At 37.0% G+C, this 24,368-nt stretch overlaps 1 protein-coding gene across 5 annotated transcripts in view; it reads left to right on the top strand.

Moving 5' to 3' along the window:
* Window positions 1-24,368, top strand: part of C8H8orf34 (chromosome 8 C8orf34 homolog) — a 493,915-nt gene that overhangs the window by 180,588 nt on the left and 288,959 nt on the right. For all 5 annotated transcript variants that reach the window (XM_071068138.1, XM_071068137.1, XM_071068134.1 and 2 more), the window contains 2 exons: window positions 2,861-3,033; window positions 19,961-20,127. In XM_071068138.1, the coding sequence (XP_070924239.1) occupies window positions 2,861-3,033; window positions 19,961-20,127 (340 nt within the window). The remainder of the gene's footprint in view (window positions 1-2,860; window positions 3,034-19,960; window positions 20,128-24,368) is intronic.

Below are 24,368 nucleotides of genomic sequence, written 5' to 3'. Positions count from 1 at the left end.
ATTTAAAGAACAGTGGCAATCAAGGGTCTGGTTTTATTCTTTTCTCATACATTGTACGATGATAAAATGTGCTTCAAAATGAAAAATATTGTGTGAGTCATTTCTGGTATGCATTTATTGTAAAACTATGATCAAGCATATTAAAGTAAGAATTAAAAGATGCAGATCTAAGGCTTAGCTTTCCCATTTAATATAAGTGATTGTTTGAAGTATCGGATTCTTTAGCTTTCTTTGGTCTTTTTGTATGAGACCTTGACATTTAAAGTAATAGTGCCCATTGCTGACTTAATTTTAAACATAAACATAAACTTGGGCACTTACATCATGCAACTGTACTTTCTGGTCAGTCAGGAGATGAAGAACACACCTGTATTACTTTTGAAAAGTTATGAAAATTAAATCACAAATACACAAATATGAGTGTATATATAATAGTTTTTTTCTCAGAGACCTCAGCTCACTGAGAATACATCCACACACAACATTCAATACACAGTGACACACAGCAATTCTATTTTAAAAGCCCACAACGCAGAGCCTGTTAAATTACTTTTACTATTCTCCAATAAAAGAAGTATAGAAATTGAGAGTGAGTATTTAGTGAATTTTGTAGCAATCCGATATTTGTTGAATGAAAACAAATTTAAAACCCTTGGCTTATGTTTTATATGACTTTGTTTTGTAAAGATTGTTGTTTATGATTATTGGTTTTCATCGTTTTTTATGAAAATATTGGTCCTAAGGGTTTGAAAATTAAAGCAAAACAAATTTTAAAAAATGGTCTTTCACCGGGGGGTAGAGGGGGAAGAATTTTATCGTTTAACTATGTTATTTACTAATTCATTTGATACAATAGGCTTTATAATTCTTATCATCCCCATTTTAAAATTGGAGAAAATGAAATTCAAGAAATAAGTAACATTGTAAAGTCTCACAGATGGAAAAGTATTCTGAAGTTGTAAATCTGTTTATAGATTTTTAAATTCAAAAACATGTCTTCACAATCATCTGCTTTTAAAAGTAAATATACATTTAAAATTGAACAGTATTGTTAATTTTAATTTCTGTTCTTCAAATAATATTAAATTATGGCAAATGCACATGCCCTTCTGATTTTTTGAAAACATTCATTTGATTGCATTATTTTACAGCTGAAATCTATTGTAGTGCTTTAATTTTCTGATGTGGGGAATGTAAGTATAGAAAGAGTTCAGATTACCTGCTAAGTTTTACAAACACTGGTTCTAAAATGTATCTGCTATATTTTCATGTAGGTTGGATTAAAATTAAGATATCTAGTTCCTTTCTGTCACTTGCTATTACTTGGAGAAATGCTTATCAAATATGTCCTAAATCGTATTTCATGTGTTGCTTTTGGTATTATATTTGTATGTTGATTATATATTATATTGTATTATTATAAGATTATATTGCATTATATTCTGTACTGAAATGTAGAATATGTTGTGAAGTCTGAAGACTCAGAACACCATCTGAATTTGTAATTTTTTTTATTTTTTTATTTTATTTTTGTTTTTAAGACAGAGTCTTGTTCTGTTGCCCAGGCTGGAGTGCAGGGGCATGATCTCGGCTCACTGCAAGCTCCGCCTCCCAGGTTCACGTCATTCTCCTGCCTCAGCCTCCTGAGTAGCTGGGACTACAGGCACCTGCCACCACGCCCGGCTCATTTTTTGTTTTTGTATTTTTAGTAGAGATGGGGTTTCACCGTGTTAGCCAGGATGGTCTCCATCTCCTGACTTCATGATCTGCCTGCCTCGGCCTCCCAAAGTGCCGGGATTACAGGCGTGAGCCACCACGCCCGGCCCACCGTCTGAATTTTTAAAGAACTGTTCAAGACTATTGTAATAGTAAAATTTATCACTAAACATATTTAAGCAAGGCCTATATTTTTCAGCTGAAGAGGCATTAAAATATATTTTCTCATATTTACTGTAGAATATAGAAATGATGTTGCAATGCAAAAAGAAGAAACTAAAATCACCTGTAGTTCCTTCATTCAGATAAAGGCACTATTACATTGTGATCTTATTCACCATTGTTTTCCTCAGCAAGCAAGCAGTTCTTTGCCTGTAGCAAGTCTTAATAAATGTTAGAGAATGAAGAAATGAATGAATTAGTGAACGAGAAACGGATATACACTCATATGAATTTTTTAAACAAAAGCTAGATTATACTATGAGTATTGCTTTTTAACTTGTCCTTTTTTCACATAACAAAAAATCGCTAGCAATTACATGTATTCTGTATTCTGCTACAGTAGCATTTTAATTGCTGTATCGTATCCTAGTCTATGAAAACAGATTACTAACATTTGTTGAATTAGTATAATATATCTGCCATTGATATTGCCCTGTTTCGAATTTCTACTGGATCCCGAAATGTCTAAAATGCTTTGCAATTGGAAGCAATACGCCCTTCGAGCCCTATCTCTTCTTGTCCCTGTCCCCTGACCCCAACCCAGTTTCCACCTGGGCCATTATTTACTATTTCCCAGCAGTGACACCAAGCTCTCTCCCTATGTGGGCCGCCCTGTTTACAACACACTCTTCCTTCTGCCTTGAATGCTCATCCCACACCTCTTTCCTGAGAGCACACATGCAGCCTTCCAAATTCAAAGCAAAGATTTCACTCCTGGGTCCTTTATCACAGTGACCTCAGGAATTAGCATAAATCACATAGAACAAACTATCTAGTAGAGTTGGAGGAAACTGAAGTTTTATTTCAATTCAGAAAGACAAAAAGCATTTGACAGTCAAATCTCTAGGCAACTTTATTTCCCTGTTGTCCTGTTAATAAGAAAAAAGTCATCTAAGACAGCATATTCTTTTCTTCTCTTCAGGAAACAGTGGCATTTAATTCTTCTATTCTGAGGCCCCGTGTGATTGGAGAATGGATTGGTAGAGAAGAAAATGATGCTGATCCCCTCGCCGCTGAAATGCTACAGCCTCCAATTCCAAGAAGCAAAAATGACCAATGGGAAAGTGAAGATAGTGGCTCTAGCCCTGCAGGAAGGTGAGATGAGCTAGCTGTCTGCTGAGATTCTATATTACTAGTCATTAAAAGGTAAAGGGAAAATAAACCCAAGTGGTTTTTATGAAATCCCTTTTAGTAATTTTTTATGAAAATTATGTTAGTCTATACATAGGATACAAACATCAATTGCTGTCTCTTAAAATGAGGGTTTCAGACCTGCTTTGGGGTTTTGGTGTTGATTTTTTTCTTCAAATCTAGATCACCATGTCTTTGCTACTGAAACCAAATAGAGAAATAATTTCAAGGATATGCTGCCAGTCAAGACCTACTATAATATTGAACAGAGAGTGGCTGGCTGTTAAGAATTGGAGAGGGGGGACTTCTGATGTACCAGAAAGATATTGTTAATCATCAGGGATAATAAAAGTATTAAATGTATAATAGACCATAGGAGGCAAAGTTAATATTGACCATAAAGAGAGAGAAACCTTAGTTAGAACGATTTAAGTTTAGAGTTGATAACTATGATTGAATATATTTATTAATATTTTCTTTGTATAATTTTTGAAACTACCATTATTTGTAAATGTGAAAGTCTATACTTTCATTTCACTCAGACCCCTGATGCTCAAAATGGTGGCAGGAAGTTTACCTTAAGTGCCCATGTGCTGGTAATAGTGAATTAATGTTGAATTGTCCAGATCTTATTTATTGGGAAAACTATATTCAGAGTAATTTTTTTTGTAATACCAGTTGCAATGAGTAAAACTCAAAACAAAAATGAAAACTTCTGCAAAGTATCTGGGATGAAAAATGTCATAGGAGGCATGGCTTAGACAAGACTGTGAAAACAAATACTCATGAATGGAAATGGGACAGGAGCTTAAGCTTTCTGTGAGTGTTACCAGCTGGCCATCACAGAAGAGTTTTTCCTATGCATAGCATAGCCACAGTAACTTGGTATTTTCTATGTTAAATTTAGCAGCAACCAGTAACTATTCTTTGTCAAGGAGAAAATTGTATTTTCTACAATGTAATAGCTTTCAGGGGTTCTTTGTGGTGACTTATCACTTGGCTGGAGGGAAGGAAATTCAGAATACTCATTAATGTGCTTCAGGCCTATAGAAAATTGATTCTATTTCCATGAGAAATAACTTTTAAATTATTTAAATAGTTGAAGTGTCTTGTAAGAGGAGAAGAAAACCATTTATAAAGATCCATTTACCTTCTTTGTGAAATGCCAGATCAATTTCATCTGTCAATGAGAGTAATTTTTTTAATACCAGGCTTATAAAACCTACTAGACCTTTATCTTTATTCATTGGTAAATCTTTAGTTCTTAAATGTAAAATTGAGAAATGTCAACTTTCATTTTACTTTCATTTAGTCATAATAATAATCAGAACTATTTATCGCAAGTGTTAGTGCTTCTATTTTCTTCCTAGCTTCAGTGAGCTCTTATTCCTGCTTGAATACTCAATAAGGGAGAACTTTTTCTCTAATCCTAGTGGACTCCCTTACCTAGAAAACTCAGTCCATGAACATGTCTCTTAAATGTTTGTCTTAATTTTTTTCTTTATTTTTCTGTCTTTAAATTATAAATTGAGGTATTACACTATGACAGAAAAGAGCTGGTGAAATTCTGCTCAGGTGCCCCCATTAGAATAGAAAGAATGCATGCATATCTGAATTAAATTTCAAGAACAGCAGTAAACTATGGGCTAGAAACTATATTTTCTCCATCTTCTAATACAAAACAGGATTTTTGAATTTATACCAGCAACTCACACAGCATTAGATTTGATTTGGATCAAGCAGAAAGGGTTGGAGAAAATTTTTTAATGACTCCAGAGTCTGTAACTATAGTATTAGCTTTTACACTTAAATAGAAATGAACCTGTACTATACTTTAATGACCAACTGACAAAATCATATCCTAGACTCCTGAAAGAGAAAGCTTAATTTTCAAGCATGACTCCATCCATTTTTCACCCCACCCTCTCCACTGGGGCTGGCACATTTTTGTTGTCATTTAACATCTGTTACATGAGTGACAAAGGCACAGGCTGACGCTAGGCATCTGCTAAATAAAGCTTATTGACAAGAAGAACTGTTTATAGTCTTATCTTTATTTCTTGCAGCCTTTCCTATCTCAATTTTTCTCTATTGTGTATTAAGTCTTACTCAAATGGCTACTGCAATGCTCCATCTTTGTTACATAGCCAGCTTTCCTTTTCCTGCAGAATAATAGACACATGATAGGCTAGAATATCACCATTAGATTAGAAGGAATTAAATAAATGGCATAATAAACCTTGAGAGCTTTATGGGTAGAAGCTTACCCCCTTTTTTTAATGATGTACTGTATGTGAACTTCTTCCCGTAGGTCCCCCAAACATGACGTTGTATGAAGAGGTCAAGACGTACATTACAAATAGCTTGATACAAATGACACCTGAAGCATTAAGTGATAGTTAGAAAAGAAATTGTGAGGGTGATAAAGGGAAACTAGTAGAATAAGACAAGAGATACTAACATGGAGTCCTGCCACATCTTTCTTAGATTCTCAAAGCACTTCAGAATTGAGTGCTTAAGAAAGAAATTAAAGCATTTGAGCAAGAAAAGTGAGAGGAATTCACCAAAGAGAGAGGTGAATGTGTTGGGAAATGATTGAAGGTTTTCTGTGATTGTCAAATCCTACCAAATGGTATCAATTCCTATGGCTTGCCTAGCTATTTAGTGGGAAAACATATACATTCATTGCACATTTAGAGTTATTAAAAATAATCCCACATTTATAATATAAATGTAAACAAAAATTGAGTTTAATAAGCCTATATAATCTTATTTTAAGCCATCTTAATTAAACTTTGCAGTAGCTGAGTAATAGATTTTCTAAAATTACTTGTTAAATTGTAATGTGAATTTATAAATAGGCTCATCAGGCCTTGAAGCCTAATGAAGTTCCTCTACAGCTGAACCACCTTATTGAAACAAAATAATATCCATAAATACTGTAGATCTGGTGAATTGGCTTTATTTCTTAAGTGAACACGGTTATTAGATTGAAAATATGTCATAAAATAAAGAGAAAATTTTATAATTTAGAAATGTGTATGAAATATTAAAATAAAAGCTAAATTCACTGCCCATTAAGAAGTTTTCTTTCCATTAAAACTCATAATTGCTTCTAACATATCTGTGAATAAAACCTGGAAATGGTCCCCTTCCTTTTAGAATTTTTTCTATTGGCAGAAAGAGACAAGCAGTAAACAAGCGAATACACAAATATATGCCGTAAATTCAACTAGTGATAGGTATGATGGAAAATAAATCAAATTTAGTAATTTAGAAATAATCTAACATGCAAATTTAAGCATAAATAATTTTAATTGATTTATACGTCATCTGGCAAAGAAACCAAAGAACAGAAGTCTTGAAAATATCTAAAACACACAAAAATTATACCTCATAACTTATAAATTTCTTAATTCCTTTTTTCGTACAAGTTCAATCCAAAACAAATTTCTTTTTTGTTTCCCCTTGATGCATTTTATTTGTAAGTATGTATTACATCCCTAGAAAAAGAATCCCAGGATTTTCCCTCCTGTGTGTTTTCGTCTTGCTTCTTTGTGGTCCACAATGCCAGCTGAGGTTGTCAGTACAATGAAACCAAACTGGTCAGATGGGAGCAGATTATGCTGCCATTTTTTTAGATCTTTGAGTTGCACATGAAACCTGGGGCTGATCACTCCACACTTGTTTAGCCTGCCTGCAAGGTTCACAACAATCTTTCCAACTCTGTGATCATCAATGATTTCAGATTCGCCCGTGGAACCATGCTTCGTCATCACAGTGAGAAACTGGACGATGACTTGGAGCATGACTTGATAAGAACCTGGTGTTTGTCTCTCTTTTTAGCATTGTGGATGCTCCTGAGAATATCAGCCAGGACATTCATGTGGACCATTGTGGCAGTACGGGAAGATGGCAGCAGGAAGAGAGAAATTTCTGTCTTTTTTTTTTTTTTTTTTGAGACAGAGTCTCATTCTGTCACCCAGGCTGGAGTGTAGTGGTGTTATCTTGGCTCACTGCAACCTCCACCTCCCAGTTCAAGTGAGCCTCCCACTTTAGCCTCCTGAGTAGCTGGGACTACAGGTGCTCCCCACCATGCTCGGCTAATTTCTTTTAAATTTTTTGTAGAGATGGGGTTTCACTATGCTGCCCAGGCAGGTCTTTTATTCCGGGGTTCAAGCAATCCACCCATCTCGGCCTCCCAAAGTGCTGGGATTACAGGCATGAGCCACCATGCCTGGCCAAGACAACTTTCTTTTTAAAACCAAAAGAGCATACATTTAATTTCAGATCATTGATGATGTCATTTCAACAGGTTCAAATTTTTCTTTTTATTTATTTAGTATTCATTTGCTTTTGTTAATACCAGGTAATGTGCTAGATACTGGATAAGACCGACATGACAAAATATCCTAGACTCAAAGGAATTGCTTAAAAGTGGAGGAGAATGATTTTTAAAAAGTTTTATTTCTGCTCAGTTCACACAATGCTAGGTATATGACAAGCACTTAAGTGTCTGCTAAACTGATTCTAAAAACATCATATTTAGATCTGCTTAAAAATAGCTCTTGTGCATAAAAATCTATATGCAACAATTGAGTGTGAAACTTTTCATGATCTCTTCAACTTCCAAGGGTTTAGCATGAAGAGCCCCCTTTAATTAATGACTGGAGTCAAAAAAAGGGCACAGGTTCAGCCTACAAGACTGTGAGGGTGAACTCAACAAGTTTAGGAGGTAGTCCAAGAAATCATCCAATTTTTCACCAAAAAGAATGCATGGAATCAGATCAAAGTAATGTTTACCAACCTATGCTCAGAAGGAAAGTGTGAAACTAAATGGAGCAAGCTCAGGGCCATGAGGGAGACAGGGGTCAGGAGGAGGAGGGCCAGTGGTCAGAATGAAGGCTCAGGAGGCTCCACCTGCTCAGGCAGGCCCATGGGGGAGGGTCTGTGGGGTGACCTCTTTAAACTGTTCCTTTCCATTTGATCCTGTTTAGAAATCACTCTTTTAAACCAAAGCAAATGGATTCCTTGAGTATATGAACACCAAATTGAAATATTAACTGCTAGTCTTTCTCATCAGGCCTCTTTTTGTTCCCTTTCTCTCGATGTGAGATATTACTGCTCAAGAGGAGGTGTTCACATATCCAGGATGCTCCCCCTTGTGTTCTCTGAACACATAATGATATTAATTACCACTTAGAGACTGCTCTATGTGCTCTGCATATCTTAACCCATTTCATCCTTATGAAAATACTATTGTTCAGAAATGAGAAAACTAAGTCCCAGAGTGGCTACATCCCCATCCCAAAATTGATAACCATTAGGTCACTGAGCTTGGCTGCCTTGCTTCAAATTCTGTGCATTTAAATCCTTTGCTCTACAGTCTCTCTTCAGAAAGCTGTTCTAAGAATCCTGTTATTAAGCTTTAGGTTCAAATCTGGGAAAGAGGGGCCTCAGAACCCTAAGTGCTCTTAGAAAAACCCCTCTTGTTCTGATCTCACTCGACACTGTCTGCATGAACACTCCTGCGTCCCTTCAGTAGGCTGCTGTTTTTTCTTAATGATTGTAGGATCCACAGGCTGTGGGGCTGGAGAAGAGGGTGGTGTCATCCTTTATCCTCTGCTGCTTCCAGATCTTGCTGTCTCCTCCCTAAAACAATCCCCAGTTCTGCATCTTGTTCTGAATTTCCCAGTGTGTTAATTTCCCACATCATCTTCTAGCAATAATTTGCTAACTGTCAGTCATTCCCCTTTCTCTGAATATTCAAACATCCAGCTCCTGTAACTCTCCCCAGTAGCTTTGCTGCGTTGGTGAAGTCAGCGTCAATATCATCGGTAATCCTTCCCCAAACCTGGCCTCTCACTTCCTTTGCCTACTCTTTGCCACGTATCTTGAATTCCACCCTACCTCCCCCATCACTCCCTCTGTCATATCCTAGACCTTCTCATTCTCATTATCTGCAAATCCATGATATCAGTATTAGGCACCTCACTTTCTGACTAGCACCTCTCATCTTTCTGGTTCATTGCCTCTGACACTCAGCTTTAATTGGGACCCCCGAAACACTGAGACTGCCAATGTTTTATTGTTTCTCACCCACCTTGTTCTTAATTTTTCTCCTTAGTCAGGTTTATCTACGCCCCATCATGGTAATTGGTCCCTTGGATATGCCCTCAACTCTTCTGCTCCTCTTTTCCTGTTTTACTCTCCTGGAAAAACTCTACCATGTTTAAATTAATTGTTTCCCTATTCTGTGGTTGAACCAACCTAGGCTAGAGAAGGACACATGGCCACACTGGCCAGTGTCACTGAATTCACGACCACCAAACTCCAGGGGCACACTAGTGCTACCTGGCGATGCAGCTGCACCTGCCTCTGCCATTCGCATATTCACTCTCCTCAATGATGACTTCACATTTTTCCTGCTGTCCCCCAATCTCCAATACTTTCCCCCCATCCTTATTCTTAACTAATGACTCTGTTTCCTGTTTCAAAGAGAAAATAGCTGCAGTCATAAAGAAAACCTCCATAAGCTTCTCCAGCAGACTCTCTGTGCACCTGGCTCATCTGTGCTCAGGTTTTCTGCTCTTCCCTATGGCTATGGGTGAGTCACTCATGCTCCGCCTAGGGCAACCTCCTCCACTCCGCACTAGATCCTTACTCTAACTCACCCATGTAAGTTCATCACTTTTCTTCATTCCCATTCCTTTCTCCTAGATCATTCCCCTCAGCATGAAGGTATGATGGAACATCTCTCGAAAAAATGAAGCTTCCCTGGCCCCAGCTATTATTGTTCTCTGTCTTTCATTCACTTTACAGAGAAACTCCTCACAGTAGTTTACTTGTGTGCACTGACCCCTCATTTTGCAATCTTTTCCAAATAGAATGTTATTCCCACCACCTATTGAAAGCAACCTTGTCAGTGTCACAGGATGACCTCTTGTCCAAGTTACCCAGTGTCATTCAAATGACCTCTGCCTTCTGAAATTCCAACTTCAAGTCTCAGCCCCCATCTTACTTGAACTAACAGCAGTGTTTGAGATTTCGTCTCTCAGTTATTTATTCAAATATTTTCCTCACAATCCTTATCTGTAATAGTGAAATTCAAAATGCTCTGAAAACCAAAGTTGTTTTCATAATTCATTATAGCGAAACCTGATCTGAACCCTGCAGATTATTTATCCCACTCAGTGGGAATGCTGATACATAATAATGGAGAAATACTGATGTATTTCATAAGAGGGTGAGGCCACAGACCCTCTGGAAGGTATTATATAATATAGAGTTTATGCAACAGGACACATCCAGCCCCAAGGATTCTAGAAAAACAGTTATGGACCTGGAATAAAATTCTAAGTTTATATTTGGAAAGATATACTCTTTTTCTGTAAATAGGCATGTTTTGGTGATATCTTGGCCTTTTAGAAATCGTTATATTAGAGCGACACAGAACACCAGTGATTTCTGCATTTTCAACTGAGGTACTGGGTTCATCTCACTGGGGAGTGCCGGACGATCAGTGCTGCTCAGCTGCTGCAGCCCGACCAGCAAGAGCTGAAGCAGGGCGAGGCATTGCCTCACCTGGGAAGCGCAAGGGGGAAGGGAGTCCCTTTTCCTAGCCAGGGGAACTGAGACACACAACACCTGGAAAATCGGGTAACTCCCACCCCAATACTGCGCTTTAAGCAAACAGGCACACCAGGAGATCATATCCCACACCTGGCCGGGAGGGTCCCACACCCACGGAGCCTCCCTCATTGCTAGCGCAGCAGTCTGTGATCTACCGGCATGGCAGCAGCGAGGCTGGGGGAGGGGCGCCCGCCATTGCTGAGGCTTAAGTAGGTAAACAAAGCTGCTGGGAAGCTCGAAGTGGGTGGAGCTCACAGCAGCTCAAGGAAACCTGCCTGTCTCTGTAGACTCCACCTCTGGGGACAGGGCACAGTAAACTAAACAAACGCAGCAGACACCTCTGCAGACGCAAACGACTCTGTCTGACAGCTTTGAAGAGAGCAGTGGATCTCCCAACACGGAGGTTGAGATCTGAGAAGGGACAGACTCCCTGCTCAAGTGGGTCCCTGACCCCTGAGTAGCCTAACTAGGAGACATCCCCCACTAGGGGCAGTCTGACACCCCACACCTCACAGGGAGGAGTACACCCCTGAGAGGAAGCTTCCAAAGCAAGAATCAGACAGGTACACTCGCTGTTCAGAAATATTCTATCTTCTGCAGCCTCTGCTGCTGATACCCAGGCAAACAGGGTCTGGAGTGGACCTCAAGCAATCTCCAACAGACCTACAGCTGAGGGTCCTGACTGTTAGAAGGAAAACTATCAAACAGGAAGGACACCTACACCAAAACCCCATCAGTACATCCCCATCATCAAAGACCAGAGGCAGATAAAACCACAAAGATGGGGAAAAAGCAGGGCAGAAAAGCTGGAAATTCAAAAAATAAGAGCGCATGTCCCCCGGCAAAGGAGCGCAGCTCATCGCCAGCAACGGATCAAAGCTGGACGGAGAATGACTTTGACGAGATGAGAGAAGAAGGCTTCAGTCCATCAAATTTCTCAGAGCTAAAGGAGGAATTACGTACCCAGCGCAAAGAAACTAAAAATCTTGAAAAAAAAGTGGAAGAATTGATGGCTAGAGTAATTAATGCAGAGAAGGTCATAAACGAAATGAAAGAGATGAAAACCATGACACGAGAAATACGTGACAAATGCACAAGCTTCAGTAACCGACTCGATCAACTGGAAGAAAGAGTATCAGCGATTGAGGATCAAATGAATGAAATGAAGCGAGAAGAGAAACCAAAAGAAAAAAGAAGAAAAAGAAATGAACAAAGCCTGCAAGAAGTATGGGATTATGTAAAAAGACCAAATCTACGTCTGATTGGGGTGCCTGAAAGTGAGGGGGAAAATGGCACCAAGTTGGAAAACACTCTTCAGGATATCATCCAGGAGAACTTCCCCAACCTAGTAGGGCAGGCCAACATTCAAATCCAGGAAATACAGAGAACACCACAAAGATACTCCTCGAGAAGAGCAACTCCAAGACACATAATTGCCAGATTCACCAAAGTTGAAATGAAGGAAAAAATCTTAAGGGCAGCCAGAGAGAAAGGTCGGGTTACCCACAAAGGGAAGCCCATCAGACTAACAGCAGATCTCTCGGCAGAAACTCTCCAAGCCAGAAGAGAGTGGGGGCCAATATTCAACATTCTTAAAGAAAAGAATTTTAAACCCAGAATTTCATATCCAGCCAAACTAAGTTTCATAAGTGAAGGAGAAATAAAATCCTTTACAGATAAGCAAATGCTTAGAGATTTTGTCACCACTAGGCCTGCCTTACAAGAGACCCTGAAGGAAGCACTAAACATGGAAAGGAACAACCGGTACCAGCCATTGCAAAAACATGCCAAAATGTAAAGACCATCGAGGCTAGGAAGAAACTGCATCAACTAATGAGCAAAATAACCAGTTAATATCATAATGGAAGGAACAAGTTCACAAATAACAATCTTAACCTTAAATGTAAATGGACTAAATGCTCCAATTAAAAGACACAGACTGGCAAACTGGATAAAGAGTCAAGACCCATCAGTCTGCTGTATTCAGGAGACCCATCTCACACGCAGAGACATACATAGGCTCAAAATAAAGGGATGGAGGAAGATTTACCAAGCAAATGGAGAACAAAAAAAAGCGGGGGTTGCAATACTAGTCTCTGATAAAACAGACTTTAAACCATCAAAGATCAAAAGAGACAAAGAAGGCCATTACATAATGGTAAAGGGATCAATTCAACAGGAAGAGCTAACTATCCTAAATATATATGCACCCAATACAGGAGCACCCAGATTCATCAAGCAAGTCCTTAGAGACTTACAAAGAGACTTAGACTCCCATACAATAATAATGGGAGACTTCAACACTCCACTGTCAACATTAGACAGATCAACGAGACAGAAAGTTAACAAGGATATCCAGGAATTGAACTCATCTCTGCAGCAAGCAGACCTAATAGACATCTATAGAACTCTCCACCCCAAATCAACAGAATATACATTCTTCTCAGCACCACATCGTACTTACTCCAAAATCGACCACGTAATTGGAAGTAAAGCACTCTTCAGCAAATGTACAAGAACAGAAATTATAACAAACTGTCTCTCAGACCACAGTGCAATCAAACTAGAACTCAGGACTAAGAAACTCAATCAAAACCGCTCAACTACATGGAAACTGAACAACCTGCTCCTGAATGACTACTGGGTACATAACGAAATGAAGGCAGAAATAAAGATGTTCTTTGAAACCAATGAGAACAAAGATACAACATACCAGAATCTCTGGGACACATTTAAAGCAGTGTGTAGAGGGAAATTTATAGCACTAAATGCCCACAAGAGAAAGCAGGAAAGATCTAAAATTGACACTCTAACATCGCAATTAAAAGAACTAGAGAAGCAAGAGCAAACACATTCGAAAGCTAGCAGAAGGCAAGAAATAACTAAGATCAGAGCAGAACTGAAGGAGATAGAGACACAAAAAACTCTCCAAAAAATCAATGAATCCAGGAGTTGGTTTTTTGAAAAGATCAACAAAATTGACAGACCACTAGCAAGACTAATAAAGAAGAAAAGAGAGAAGAATCAAATCGACGCAATTAAAAATGATAAAGGGGATATCACCACCGACCCCACAGAAATACAAACTACCATCAGAGAATACTATAAACACCTCTACGCAAATAAACTGGAAAATCTAGAAGAAATGGATAATTTCCTGGACACTTACACTCTTCCAAGACTAAACCAGGAAGAAGTTGAATCCCTGAATAGACCAATAGCAGGCTCTGAAATTGAGGCAACAATTAATAGCCTACCAACCAAAAAAAGTCCAGGACCAGATGGATTCACAGCTGAATTCTACCAGAGGTACAAGGAGGAGTTGGTACCATTCCTTCTGAAACTATTCCAATCAATAGAAAAAGAGGGAATCCTCCCTAACTCATTTTATGAGGCCAACATCATCCTGATACCAAAGCCTGGCAGAGACACAACAAAAAAAGAGAATTTTAGACCAATATCCCTGATGAACATCGATGCAAAAATCCTCAATAAAATACTGGCAAACCGGATTCAGCAACACATCAAAAAGCTTATCCACCATGATCAAGTGGGCTTCATCCCTGGGATGCAAGGCTGGTTCAACATTTGCAAATCAATAAACATAATCCAGCATATAAACAGAACCAAAGACAAGAACCACATGATTATCTCAATAGATGCAGAAAAGGCTTTTGACAAAATTCAACAGCCCTTCGTGCTAAAAACGCTCAATAAATTCGGTATTGATGGAACGTACCTCAAAATAGTAAGAGCTATTTATGACAAACCCACAGCCAATATCATACTGAATGGGCAAAAACTGGAAAAATTCCCTTTGAAAACTGGCACAAGACAGGGATGCCCTCTCTCACCACTCCTATTCAACATAGTGTTGGAAGTTCTGGCTAGGGCAATCAGGCAAGAGAAAGAAATCAAGGGTATTCAGTTAGGAAAAGAAGAAGTCAAACTGTCCCTGTTTGCAGATGACATGATTGTATATTTAGAAAACCCCACTGTCTCAGTCCAAAATCTCCTTAAGCTGATAAGCAACTTCAGCAAAGTCTCAGGATACAAAATTAATGTGCAAAAATCACGAGCATTCTTATACACCAGTAACAGACAAACAGAGAGCCAAATCAGGAATGAACTTCCATTCACAATTGCTTCAAAGAGAATAAAATACCTAGGAATCCAACTTACAAGGGATGTAAAGGACCTCTTCAAGGAGAACTACAAACCACTGCTCAGTGAAATCAAAGAGGACACAAACAAATGGAAGAACATACCATGCTCATGGATAGGAAGAATCAATATCGTGAAAATGGCCATACTGCCCAAGGTAATTTATAGATTCAATGCCATCCCCATCAAGCTACCAATGAGTTTCTTCACAGAATTGGAAAAAACTGCTTTAAAGTTCATATGGAACCAAAAAAGAGCCCACATCTCCAAGACAATCCTAAGTCAAAAGAACAAAGCTGGAGGCATCACGCTACCTGACTTCAAACTATACTACAAGGCTACAGTAACCAAAACAGCATGGTACTGGTACCAAAACAGAGATATAGACCAATGGAACAGAACAGAGTCTTCAGAAATAATACCACACATCTACAGCCATCTGATCTTTGACAAACCTGAGAGAAACAAGAAATGGGGAAAGGATTCCCTATTTAATAAATGGTGCTGGGAAAATTGGCTAGCCATAAGTAGAAAGCTGAAACTGGATCCTTTCCTTACTCCTTATACGAAAATTAATTCAAGATGGATTAGAGACTTAAATGTTAGACCTAATACCATAAAAATCCTAGAGGAAAACCTAGGTAGTACCATTCAGGACATAGGTATGGGCAAAGACTTCATGTCTAAAACACCAAAAGCAACGGCAGCAAAAGCCAAAATTGACAAATGGGATCTCATTAAACTAAAGAGCTTCTGCACAGCAAAAGAAACTACCATCAGAGTGAACAGGCAACCTACAGAATGGGAGAAAATTTTTGCAATCTACTCATCTGACAAAGGGCTAATATCCAGAACCTACAAAGAACTCAAACAAATTTACAAGAAAAAACAAACAACCCCATCCAAAAGTGGGCAAAGGATATGAACAGACATTTCTCAAAAGAAGACATTCATACAGCCAACAGACACATGAAAAAATGCTCATCATCACTGGCCATCAGAGAAATGCAAATCAAAACCACAATGAGATACCATCTCACACCAGTTAGAATGGCGATCATTAAAAAGTCAGGAAACAACAGGTGCTGGAGAGGATGTGGAGAAATAGGAACACTTTTACACTGTTGGTGGGATTGTAAACTAGTTCAACCATTATGGAAAACAGTATGGCGATTCCTCAAGGATCTAGAACTAGATGTACCATATGACCCAGCCATCCCATTACTGGGTATATACCCAAAGGATTATAAATTATGCTGCTATAAAGACACATGCACTCGTATGTTTATTGCGGCACTATTCACAATAGCAAAGACTTGGAATCAACCCAAATGTCCATCAGTGACAGATTGGATTAAGAAAATGTGGCACATATACACCATGGAATACTATGCAGCCATCAAAAAGGATGAGTTTGTGTCCTTTGTAGGGACATGGATGCAGCTGGAAACCATCATTCTTAGCAATCTATCACAAGAACAGAAAACCAAACACCGCATGTTCTCACTCATAGGTGGGAACTGAACAATGAGATCACTTGGACTCAGGAAGGGGAACATCACACACAGGGGCCTGTCATGGGGGGGGGGGAGGGGAGGGATTGCAGCATTGGGAGTTATACCTGATGTAAATGACGAGTTGATGGGTGCAGCACAGCAACATGGCACAAGTATACATATGTAACAAACCTGCACGTTATGCACATGTACCCTACAACTTAAAGTATAATAATAATAAATAAATTAAAAAAAAAAAGAAAAATAAACTCATACTAAATTTAGTTGAGTGTTAATTATGATAGGCATAAACAAATGAATCCAGAGAGTGCATGAAACTTGGGTACATAATAATTTAGGAGTTCATTTAGATAGTTTTGTATTTTAAATAATTTACTTTGATGCCATTAATCAAAAAAAAAAAAAGAAATCATTATATTATGTTTTATAAATAGACATTCGATTTATGTTTATTCATATAAAATAACATTTCAAGATACAGCGTATATTAATTTTGCACAAAATATTTAATATCTAACCATCCTATATATATATTTAGGTACATAGCAAGCAGAAGCAGTTGTCAGAATGTACATATAACATCTGCTTCAGACTGTTACACTTTGTGAATTATTATTAAACTCCTAAGGGAGAAAATTGCCTTAAAGCCATAACTGTCTTTTTACATGAAAACATAAAATATATATAAAGTATAATCTTCTATTAACTTTTGTTAAGTTTACAATATAAAATTTAAAGTTATGAAGGAAAATTTAATTGATTTATTAAACAGACATAAATAGAGCTATTTGCCAGGGACTGTTCTGCATTTATTAACCCTTTTTAATAGTCCAACCACTGTATTATTAAATACTTTGGAAATACTACAGTAATCTGCATTATGGATAACGAAACTGAGGAAAAGAAAGGAAAATTAACTTGCCGCAAATTATTCATCTTGTAAATGGGCTATGTTCAATTGTCATTCAAAACAATATCTATATCCCTTCTAGTAATCAAAAGCGAATGGGGCTAAAATAATACATGAATATTGTTATTTTAAATGAATTTAATTAAGATAAAATAATTTAGGTGTTAATTCAGCTTAACATGTTAGATCTATCAGCTAAGAAATCCAAATTAAAATTTTGTTTTCATTGGTTTTGTTTACTTCTCAATGAATAAAGTTGGTCAAGGAAGACTTTAACATTGTTACATTTTTCTCAGTTTAGAAGACACATAATGCAATGATGCAGAGGACAGATGTCATGGCAAGAGACTGGAGCTAAATAAACTTCCTTCCATTTTCAAGTGAATATTTATGTTTTATCTCCACTATTAAAGAGTAAACATAATTTTCTTTAATTATTTGGAATTATATCAAGGATTAGTCAAATTAAAAAATTACTTTAAAAGGGATGCATTTTTACAACCTCTTAGCAACAATCCCATTTCTGTTGGGAACCTAAGTTGGGAAGGAAGATAAAATTAAAATAAATATTGCTAACGTGTGTTGCTTTCATGTATTTGTTCTTAATTTTTCCCTCACCTTTTTACTTTTAAAAGTTTCAAACCACAGAACATTTAAAAGTAGTATTATCAAGATCCACATACCCTCCACCTATATTCACCGATCAACATTTTACCATCTTTGTCTATGACCTATTATCTATATATCTATCATATATCATATTCTATTTTTTGCTGGACCATCTAAAAATAAATTGTAAAATGTTAATCGTTATTCTTCAGCATGTATTTCTTAGGAATAAAGCTATTTTCTTATGTACCCATAATATAATCATCATATCAAACCAATCCCACCATAAAGTTATCTAATATAAAGTCCATTTTCAGATTTCTTCAATTTTTCCAGTAAAGTCCTTTATGGATTTTTGTATACTTGTTTATTTCTTTTTTATCTAGCACCTAATAAAGGATCATGTGTGGAATCCAGTTGTCAAGTCTTTTTAGTCTTCTATAATCTACAACAGTCCTCTGCCTTTTGTTTCCTTTTTCTGACATTTACATTCTTGAAGATTATGGGCCAGTTATCTTGAAAAAATTTCTCAAATCTGCATTTGTCTGATTGTTCTCTGATTAAATTCAGATTAGACATTTTTGGAAAAAAAAATTCTACATAGTTGATGGGATGTACTTTCTTATTATATCATATTAGGAAGTACATAATGTCAATTTGTCCAGTATTATTGGTGATGCTAAGTTTGATCACTTGGTGCAGGTGATGTCCACCAGATTTTTCCAGTGTAAAGATATCAGTTTCCCTTTCTAATTAACAAGTCGTGTCACTTCTGTTTGGACAAGATGGCGCAGACTAATTACTTTCTGCTGTCCCTCACTACATACCCATATAAACCCTGAAATAAACAAGAGGCACCAAAAGAGAACGGTGACAAGGGTCAAGAGGAAGGTGGAATGGTTAGGAACCTGAGGGCTAGAGGAACAGCTTAGCAGCAGGGCTCCTTGCAATTCCCCACTCGACAGAATAAGGGGCATTTCCTTGCTCCCAAAGTAGCAAGAGAAGGTGGCCCATGTAGGTTATTTCTTCCCCTGATTGAACAGTAGCCACCCCAACACCACCAGGAGAAGCCAAAGACATAGGCCGGGGGAATTGATGATTCTCGCTGACAATAAACGGTTAGGGGACATGCTTTCCTTCCCTGCCAGACTTGAGCCTCCCTTTCCCCACTAAAGGTGCTAGGAGAGCTGAGTGGCAACAGTGAATCTACCTCAGTGGCAAGAAAGTATCTACCTCAAAACATCAGGAAGGAAGAAAGGAAAACAGAAACAGCAGAAATACGGGTATATACAATGGACTATCCTCACGAGTTTTAGAAATGATATTTAACTATTGAAACAAAAATTATAACACCATCTGATACTCAATAATATTTAAAAGTAGGGAAACTAAAGGGTCCAAAATGGAAGTAAGGTATCTATACTTCACCCCAAGTGGTAAATGTTGACACTAATACAACAGTCTACTGAATGTGGTGCAATACACATACACATTGTAACAGGAAGAGCAGTCACCAATAAAACTATACAAAGAAATAGACTCAAAAGCACTGTAAATAAAAGCAAGACAATTCAATGAGGGAGAGAATAGTCTTTTTAACAAATGGTGTTGAGACAACTATATACACATATGCAAAAGAATTTAAAGTTGAGTATTTTAAAACATCTTAATACAATAGTTTAAAGTATTTATTTCATTGAAAGTGTTTTCCTTCACATGCATTTGCTTTGTAAATCAAGGACTAATAATCTGGACTTTCTAGCTCTTCTTTAAAAATCAGAAGACTCATCGAGTAGACTTTAATTTCCACATGGCAACAGTAGGTAGGAGTAAATTAGCACCTGCCCTCTTAAGTGAGCCAAATATCAGTTTCCCCATACTCACTTGGGAATTCTTTTGCAAGACACATGGGTGTCCAAGAAAGATGATATTTCCATTATCCTTGGAGAAAACTTTAGTAACATGTCCACATATGTGTGTAATAAAATAACCAAAAGGAAATTTGTTTGTAGATTTTCTTTACTTATCACAGCTAATTAACATTTAAATATTTCTTCAGCTTAAAGATGGAGCCTAAGAACAAAGGGTTAAAACAGCAGCAACAGCAACATAAGAAACTCCTGGCCGCAATGCTCTCTCAAGATTCTTTTGAGTCCATCCACAGCCCTACCCCAACTGTAACAGAAGAAGATATTGATAATGAAGATGATGCAATGGAATTGCTGGGTAATTTTAAAAATTAATAATTTCTCATTTTCTTCTCTGGCATTGTAAAAAATATGTAGTGATTAAGAGATTTTAGAAGTTTTGAATAGCCTTGTCTTAGGGAAAAGAAACCATTTAGTACACATTTTATTTACATTAGACTCTCATAAAGTTGCATGTAAGAACTAAATTGAAACACCCTAAGCATGTGAATATTTATTAGACTGTATTTTGTGCTTTGTGTATGCTGCACATTGCCTTCTGACTATGTAATGAAGCTTTATTCTGTGTGCACCTGTGATCAAAATTCAAGTCTTTCTGCTTTAATCTCTGATAATAATTGCCTTGTTTACATCTATAGTCTATAAAATATACCCAAAGTACATATTTCAGCTCTCACCCCAAAATGTCCCCCTGTTATTTTGAGGATGCTTTAGAAAAATAGAATAAAGTTGAAAGGGACAGATAGTAAATTAGTGTTTTATGTTTTCCATAAATGACAGGAACATTTGCAGAGATTTCAAAGTTTCTTCAGGTCTGTTACTTTCATGAAAACCTTATTAATCTTGTATATGTAAGATATCTTTTTATATTTTTAATGTAGTATGTGTATGTTTTTGCATCATCAGAAATCTCTTCATATATATTTTTAAACTGAACTTCTCTTTGGAACATCATTTTTCTGAAGGAAGAAAATGAAATGTTATTTCAGAGTGATCCACATATAAAACAGTTTTTAAGTCAGTGGTATCAATTATTCTGTTAAAAATAAAGAGTAAAATTTTTAAATACTCCATAACAATATACTATTGTGTTTTATTTAGAAAGAGAATAAATAATATAATTATTTGAAAGCCTTAAACACATTTTACATATAGAATATGGAATCTCAGAAAACTATAGGCCATTTTCTGAAGTTTTTGTTAAAACATGAGATTCCTTGGTTTTAAGTGTTTATGGCAGTAAAATGCTATCATTATAAAAAATGATATATTGTCTTCCCGCATAGGCCTACAAAGATTTTATTTAGTCCATGGTGACAGGTTTGAAAGATATTTTCTGATGCTGTAAAAACTGCATTCATGCTGGCATTAAGGAGACTGTATCATGGCGTTTTCATTACGTGCTGTTGGTCTCTTCCAATTGGGTCTTTTCCTCACCTCCAAATCATTAACATGGCAAACGTGCCCTATGTGGCAGTGGTAGCGTCATTCAGCAAACATTTACTGAGCACTTACTATATGCTAGCACTTGGCGTGGGCCTGGGAACATAAAAGTAAAATCATTATCATCTGTGTTTGAAGGAATCTTATATTGTAATGTTCAAGATACAAACGTAAATACGTCATTACCTGCGCCAACTGGATGAAGCACATGGTTGTATATAGGGGTAACAGCTAAAGCAGAGGTAAGGGATGGTGATCCAGGAATGTTTCCTAGAGAAGCTGATTCCTCTGGCTAGTCCTGAAAAGCAAATAGATGTAAATTCAGCAGGCGGGGTGTGGTCTTTGTAGGTTTGCTCACGTAGGTGTGGGCTGCTTTGTGATTGTGCTCCATAACTACGCCTGTAAATGGTTCCTCTGCTTTGGACAGTAGCAGGGAAGGGGCAAGTGAGATCCAGGGTTTCTTTCAGGAGATGCAGGTGTTCACTCCATGCTGGTACTCCCTAGATCTCAGCTGCCCTGACTGAAGGTTCTAGTCTCCCAAGCTGAAGACCAAGGATTGAGCCTTGGAGACTATCTAATGATGAGCAATTAATAACCAGTCCTCATTAATTCTTTATTTAGACATTTTAGCCTGTGGTATCAGCAAGTTTAATAATAAGAGATAGTTGAAGGTTTGGACTTTCTCCATGTAATTCCACATATCTCAGCCCAGGTGGCAAGCAGTGTAATAATGTTGGTCTCTAGGTCATGAGATTATCCCTGATAGCTTGGAATGTTACAAGTCCACTGGGCTTTCTCCTAAAATAATACCATATTCAATTTCCTGCTTTTGAAACCAATTCCAGTGAAACACATGTGATTGTGTCTATTTGAGAAAAATACGCTAAGTTCTTGGAAATTTAAGTGAAATTAAATTTTACAGAGTTTATGTAGAATCATTGTAAGATGCAATAGAGACATCTGATATTTAAAATCTTTTTGAATCTGCAACATTTTGTAGATGAGTTTGCTATAGCTTATGTGTTTTTAAATGTTTAACTTGTCTTTGTTATCTATACCAAGATATAACTGACTGAAAAATATTTATTATGCATGGAAAGCACTCTGTAAACCTTGTGAAGTGATAAATAAGTGAAACGTATAATTATTAGTTGACATTAATATAAAAAAGGACTATTCCTCAATAAAATTGGTTGATTTGAAGGGAAAAAATCCTTTTAGTTGAACTAGTAGAAGTTAGTAATAACTATTGACTCTTGTTTTGTTTATTAAGGAAACTATCATTGTTAATATATACTGATTAATATTTAATTATTCACAGTTGTTTAATTATGTATTTGTGGATGTCTTTTCTAAATGTTTTAGGCATATGAAAATATTATAGTACAACACCTGTAATTTTTAAGTCGATTAAATATTTTCTGTATGATTGCTTTAAATGCTCCTTATAAATTCACATTACAAAAGTAGCTTAATATGGAATTAATACTTGTCAGATAATAAAACATACAAACTTGTGAATTTTTTTTTTAAATTTAAAACTTTTACTTATCAAAACAAAATTTACAACTTTTACTTTTTAAAAGAAGAAAATGAAAAGATAAATGACAGACTAAGAGAAAATGCTCTTAATACATATAACTATTAATAACATAGCATTTTCAACTAGAATACAAGTCAAGAATAAGAAAACAAACACTAATTCAGTGGAGGAAAAGAACATCTTTTTTTTTTTTTTTTTTAAATATGTTCTTTTTATGGTCATTTGCATTTTTTAAAATTTATTTATTATTATTATACTTTAAGTTGTAGGGTACATGTGCATAACGTGCAGGTTTGTTACATATGTATACTTGTGCCATGTTGCTGTGCTGCACCCATCAACTCGTCATTTACATCAGGTATAACTCCCAATGCAATCCCTCCCCCCTCCCCCCTCCCCATGATAGGCCCCGGTGTGTGATGTTCCCCTTCCCGAGTCCAAGTGATCTCATTGTTCAGTTCCCACCTATGAGTGAGAACATGCGGTGTTTGGTTTTCTGTTCTTGTGATAGTTTGCTAAGAATGATGGTTTCTAGCTGCATCCATGTCCCTACAAAGGACACAAACTCATCCTTTTTGATGGCTGCATAGTATTCCATGGTGAGCAGTGGTTTGTAGTTCTCCTTGAAGAGGTCCTTTACATCCCTTGTAAGTTGGATTCCTAGGTATTTTATTCTCTTTGAAGCAATTGTGAATGGAAGTTCATTCCTGATTTGGCTCTCTGTTTGTGTGTTACTGGTGTATAAGAATGCTTGTGATTTTTGCACATTAATTTTGTATCCTGAGACTTTGCTGAAGTTGCTTATCAGCTTAAGGAGATTTTGGGCTGAGACAATGGGGTTTTCTAAATATACAATCATGTCATCTGCAAACAGGGACAGTTTGACTTCTTCTTTTCCTAACTGAATACCCTTGATTTCTTTCTCTTGCCTGATTGCCCTAGCCAGAACTTCCAACACTATGTTGAATAGGAGTGGTGAGAGAGGGCATCCCTGTCTTGTGCCAGTTTTCAAAGGGAATTTTTCCAGTTTTTGCCCATTCAGTATGATATTGGCTGTGGGTTTGTCATAAATAGCTCTTATTATTTTGAGGTACGTTCCATCAATACCGAATTTATTGAGCGTTTTTAGCATGAAGGGCTGTTGAATTTTGTCAAAAGCCTTTTCTGCATCTATTGAGATAATCATGTGGTTCTTGTCTTTGGTTCTGTTTATATGCTGGATTATGTTTATTGATTTGCAAATGTTGAACCAGCCTTGCATCCCAGGGATGAAGCCCACTTGATCATGGAGGATAAGCTTTTTGATGTGTTGCTGAATCTGGTTTGCCAGTATTTTACTGAGGATTTTTGCATCGATGTTCATCAGGGATATTGGTCTAAAATTCTCTTTTTTTGTTGTGTCTCTGCCAGGCTTTGGTATCAGGATGATGTTGGCCTCATAAAATGAGTTAGGGAGGATTCCCTCTTTTTCTATTGATTGGAATAGTTTCAGAAGGAATGGTACCAACTCCTCCTTGTACCTCTGGTAGAATTCAGCTGTGAATCCATCTGGT

This window comes from Macaca nemestrina, chromosome 8 (genome assembly GCF_043159975.1).
Source record: "Macaca nemestrina isolate mMacNem1 chromosome 8, mMacNem.hap1, whole genome shotgun sequence".
NCBI lineage: Eukaryota > Metazoa > Chordata > Mammalia > Primates > Cercopithecidae > Macaca > Macaca nemestrina.
Note: the sequence above shows the minus strand (reverse complement) of the source record. Positions and strands in the feature narration are given on the sequence as shown.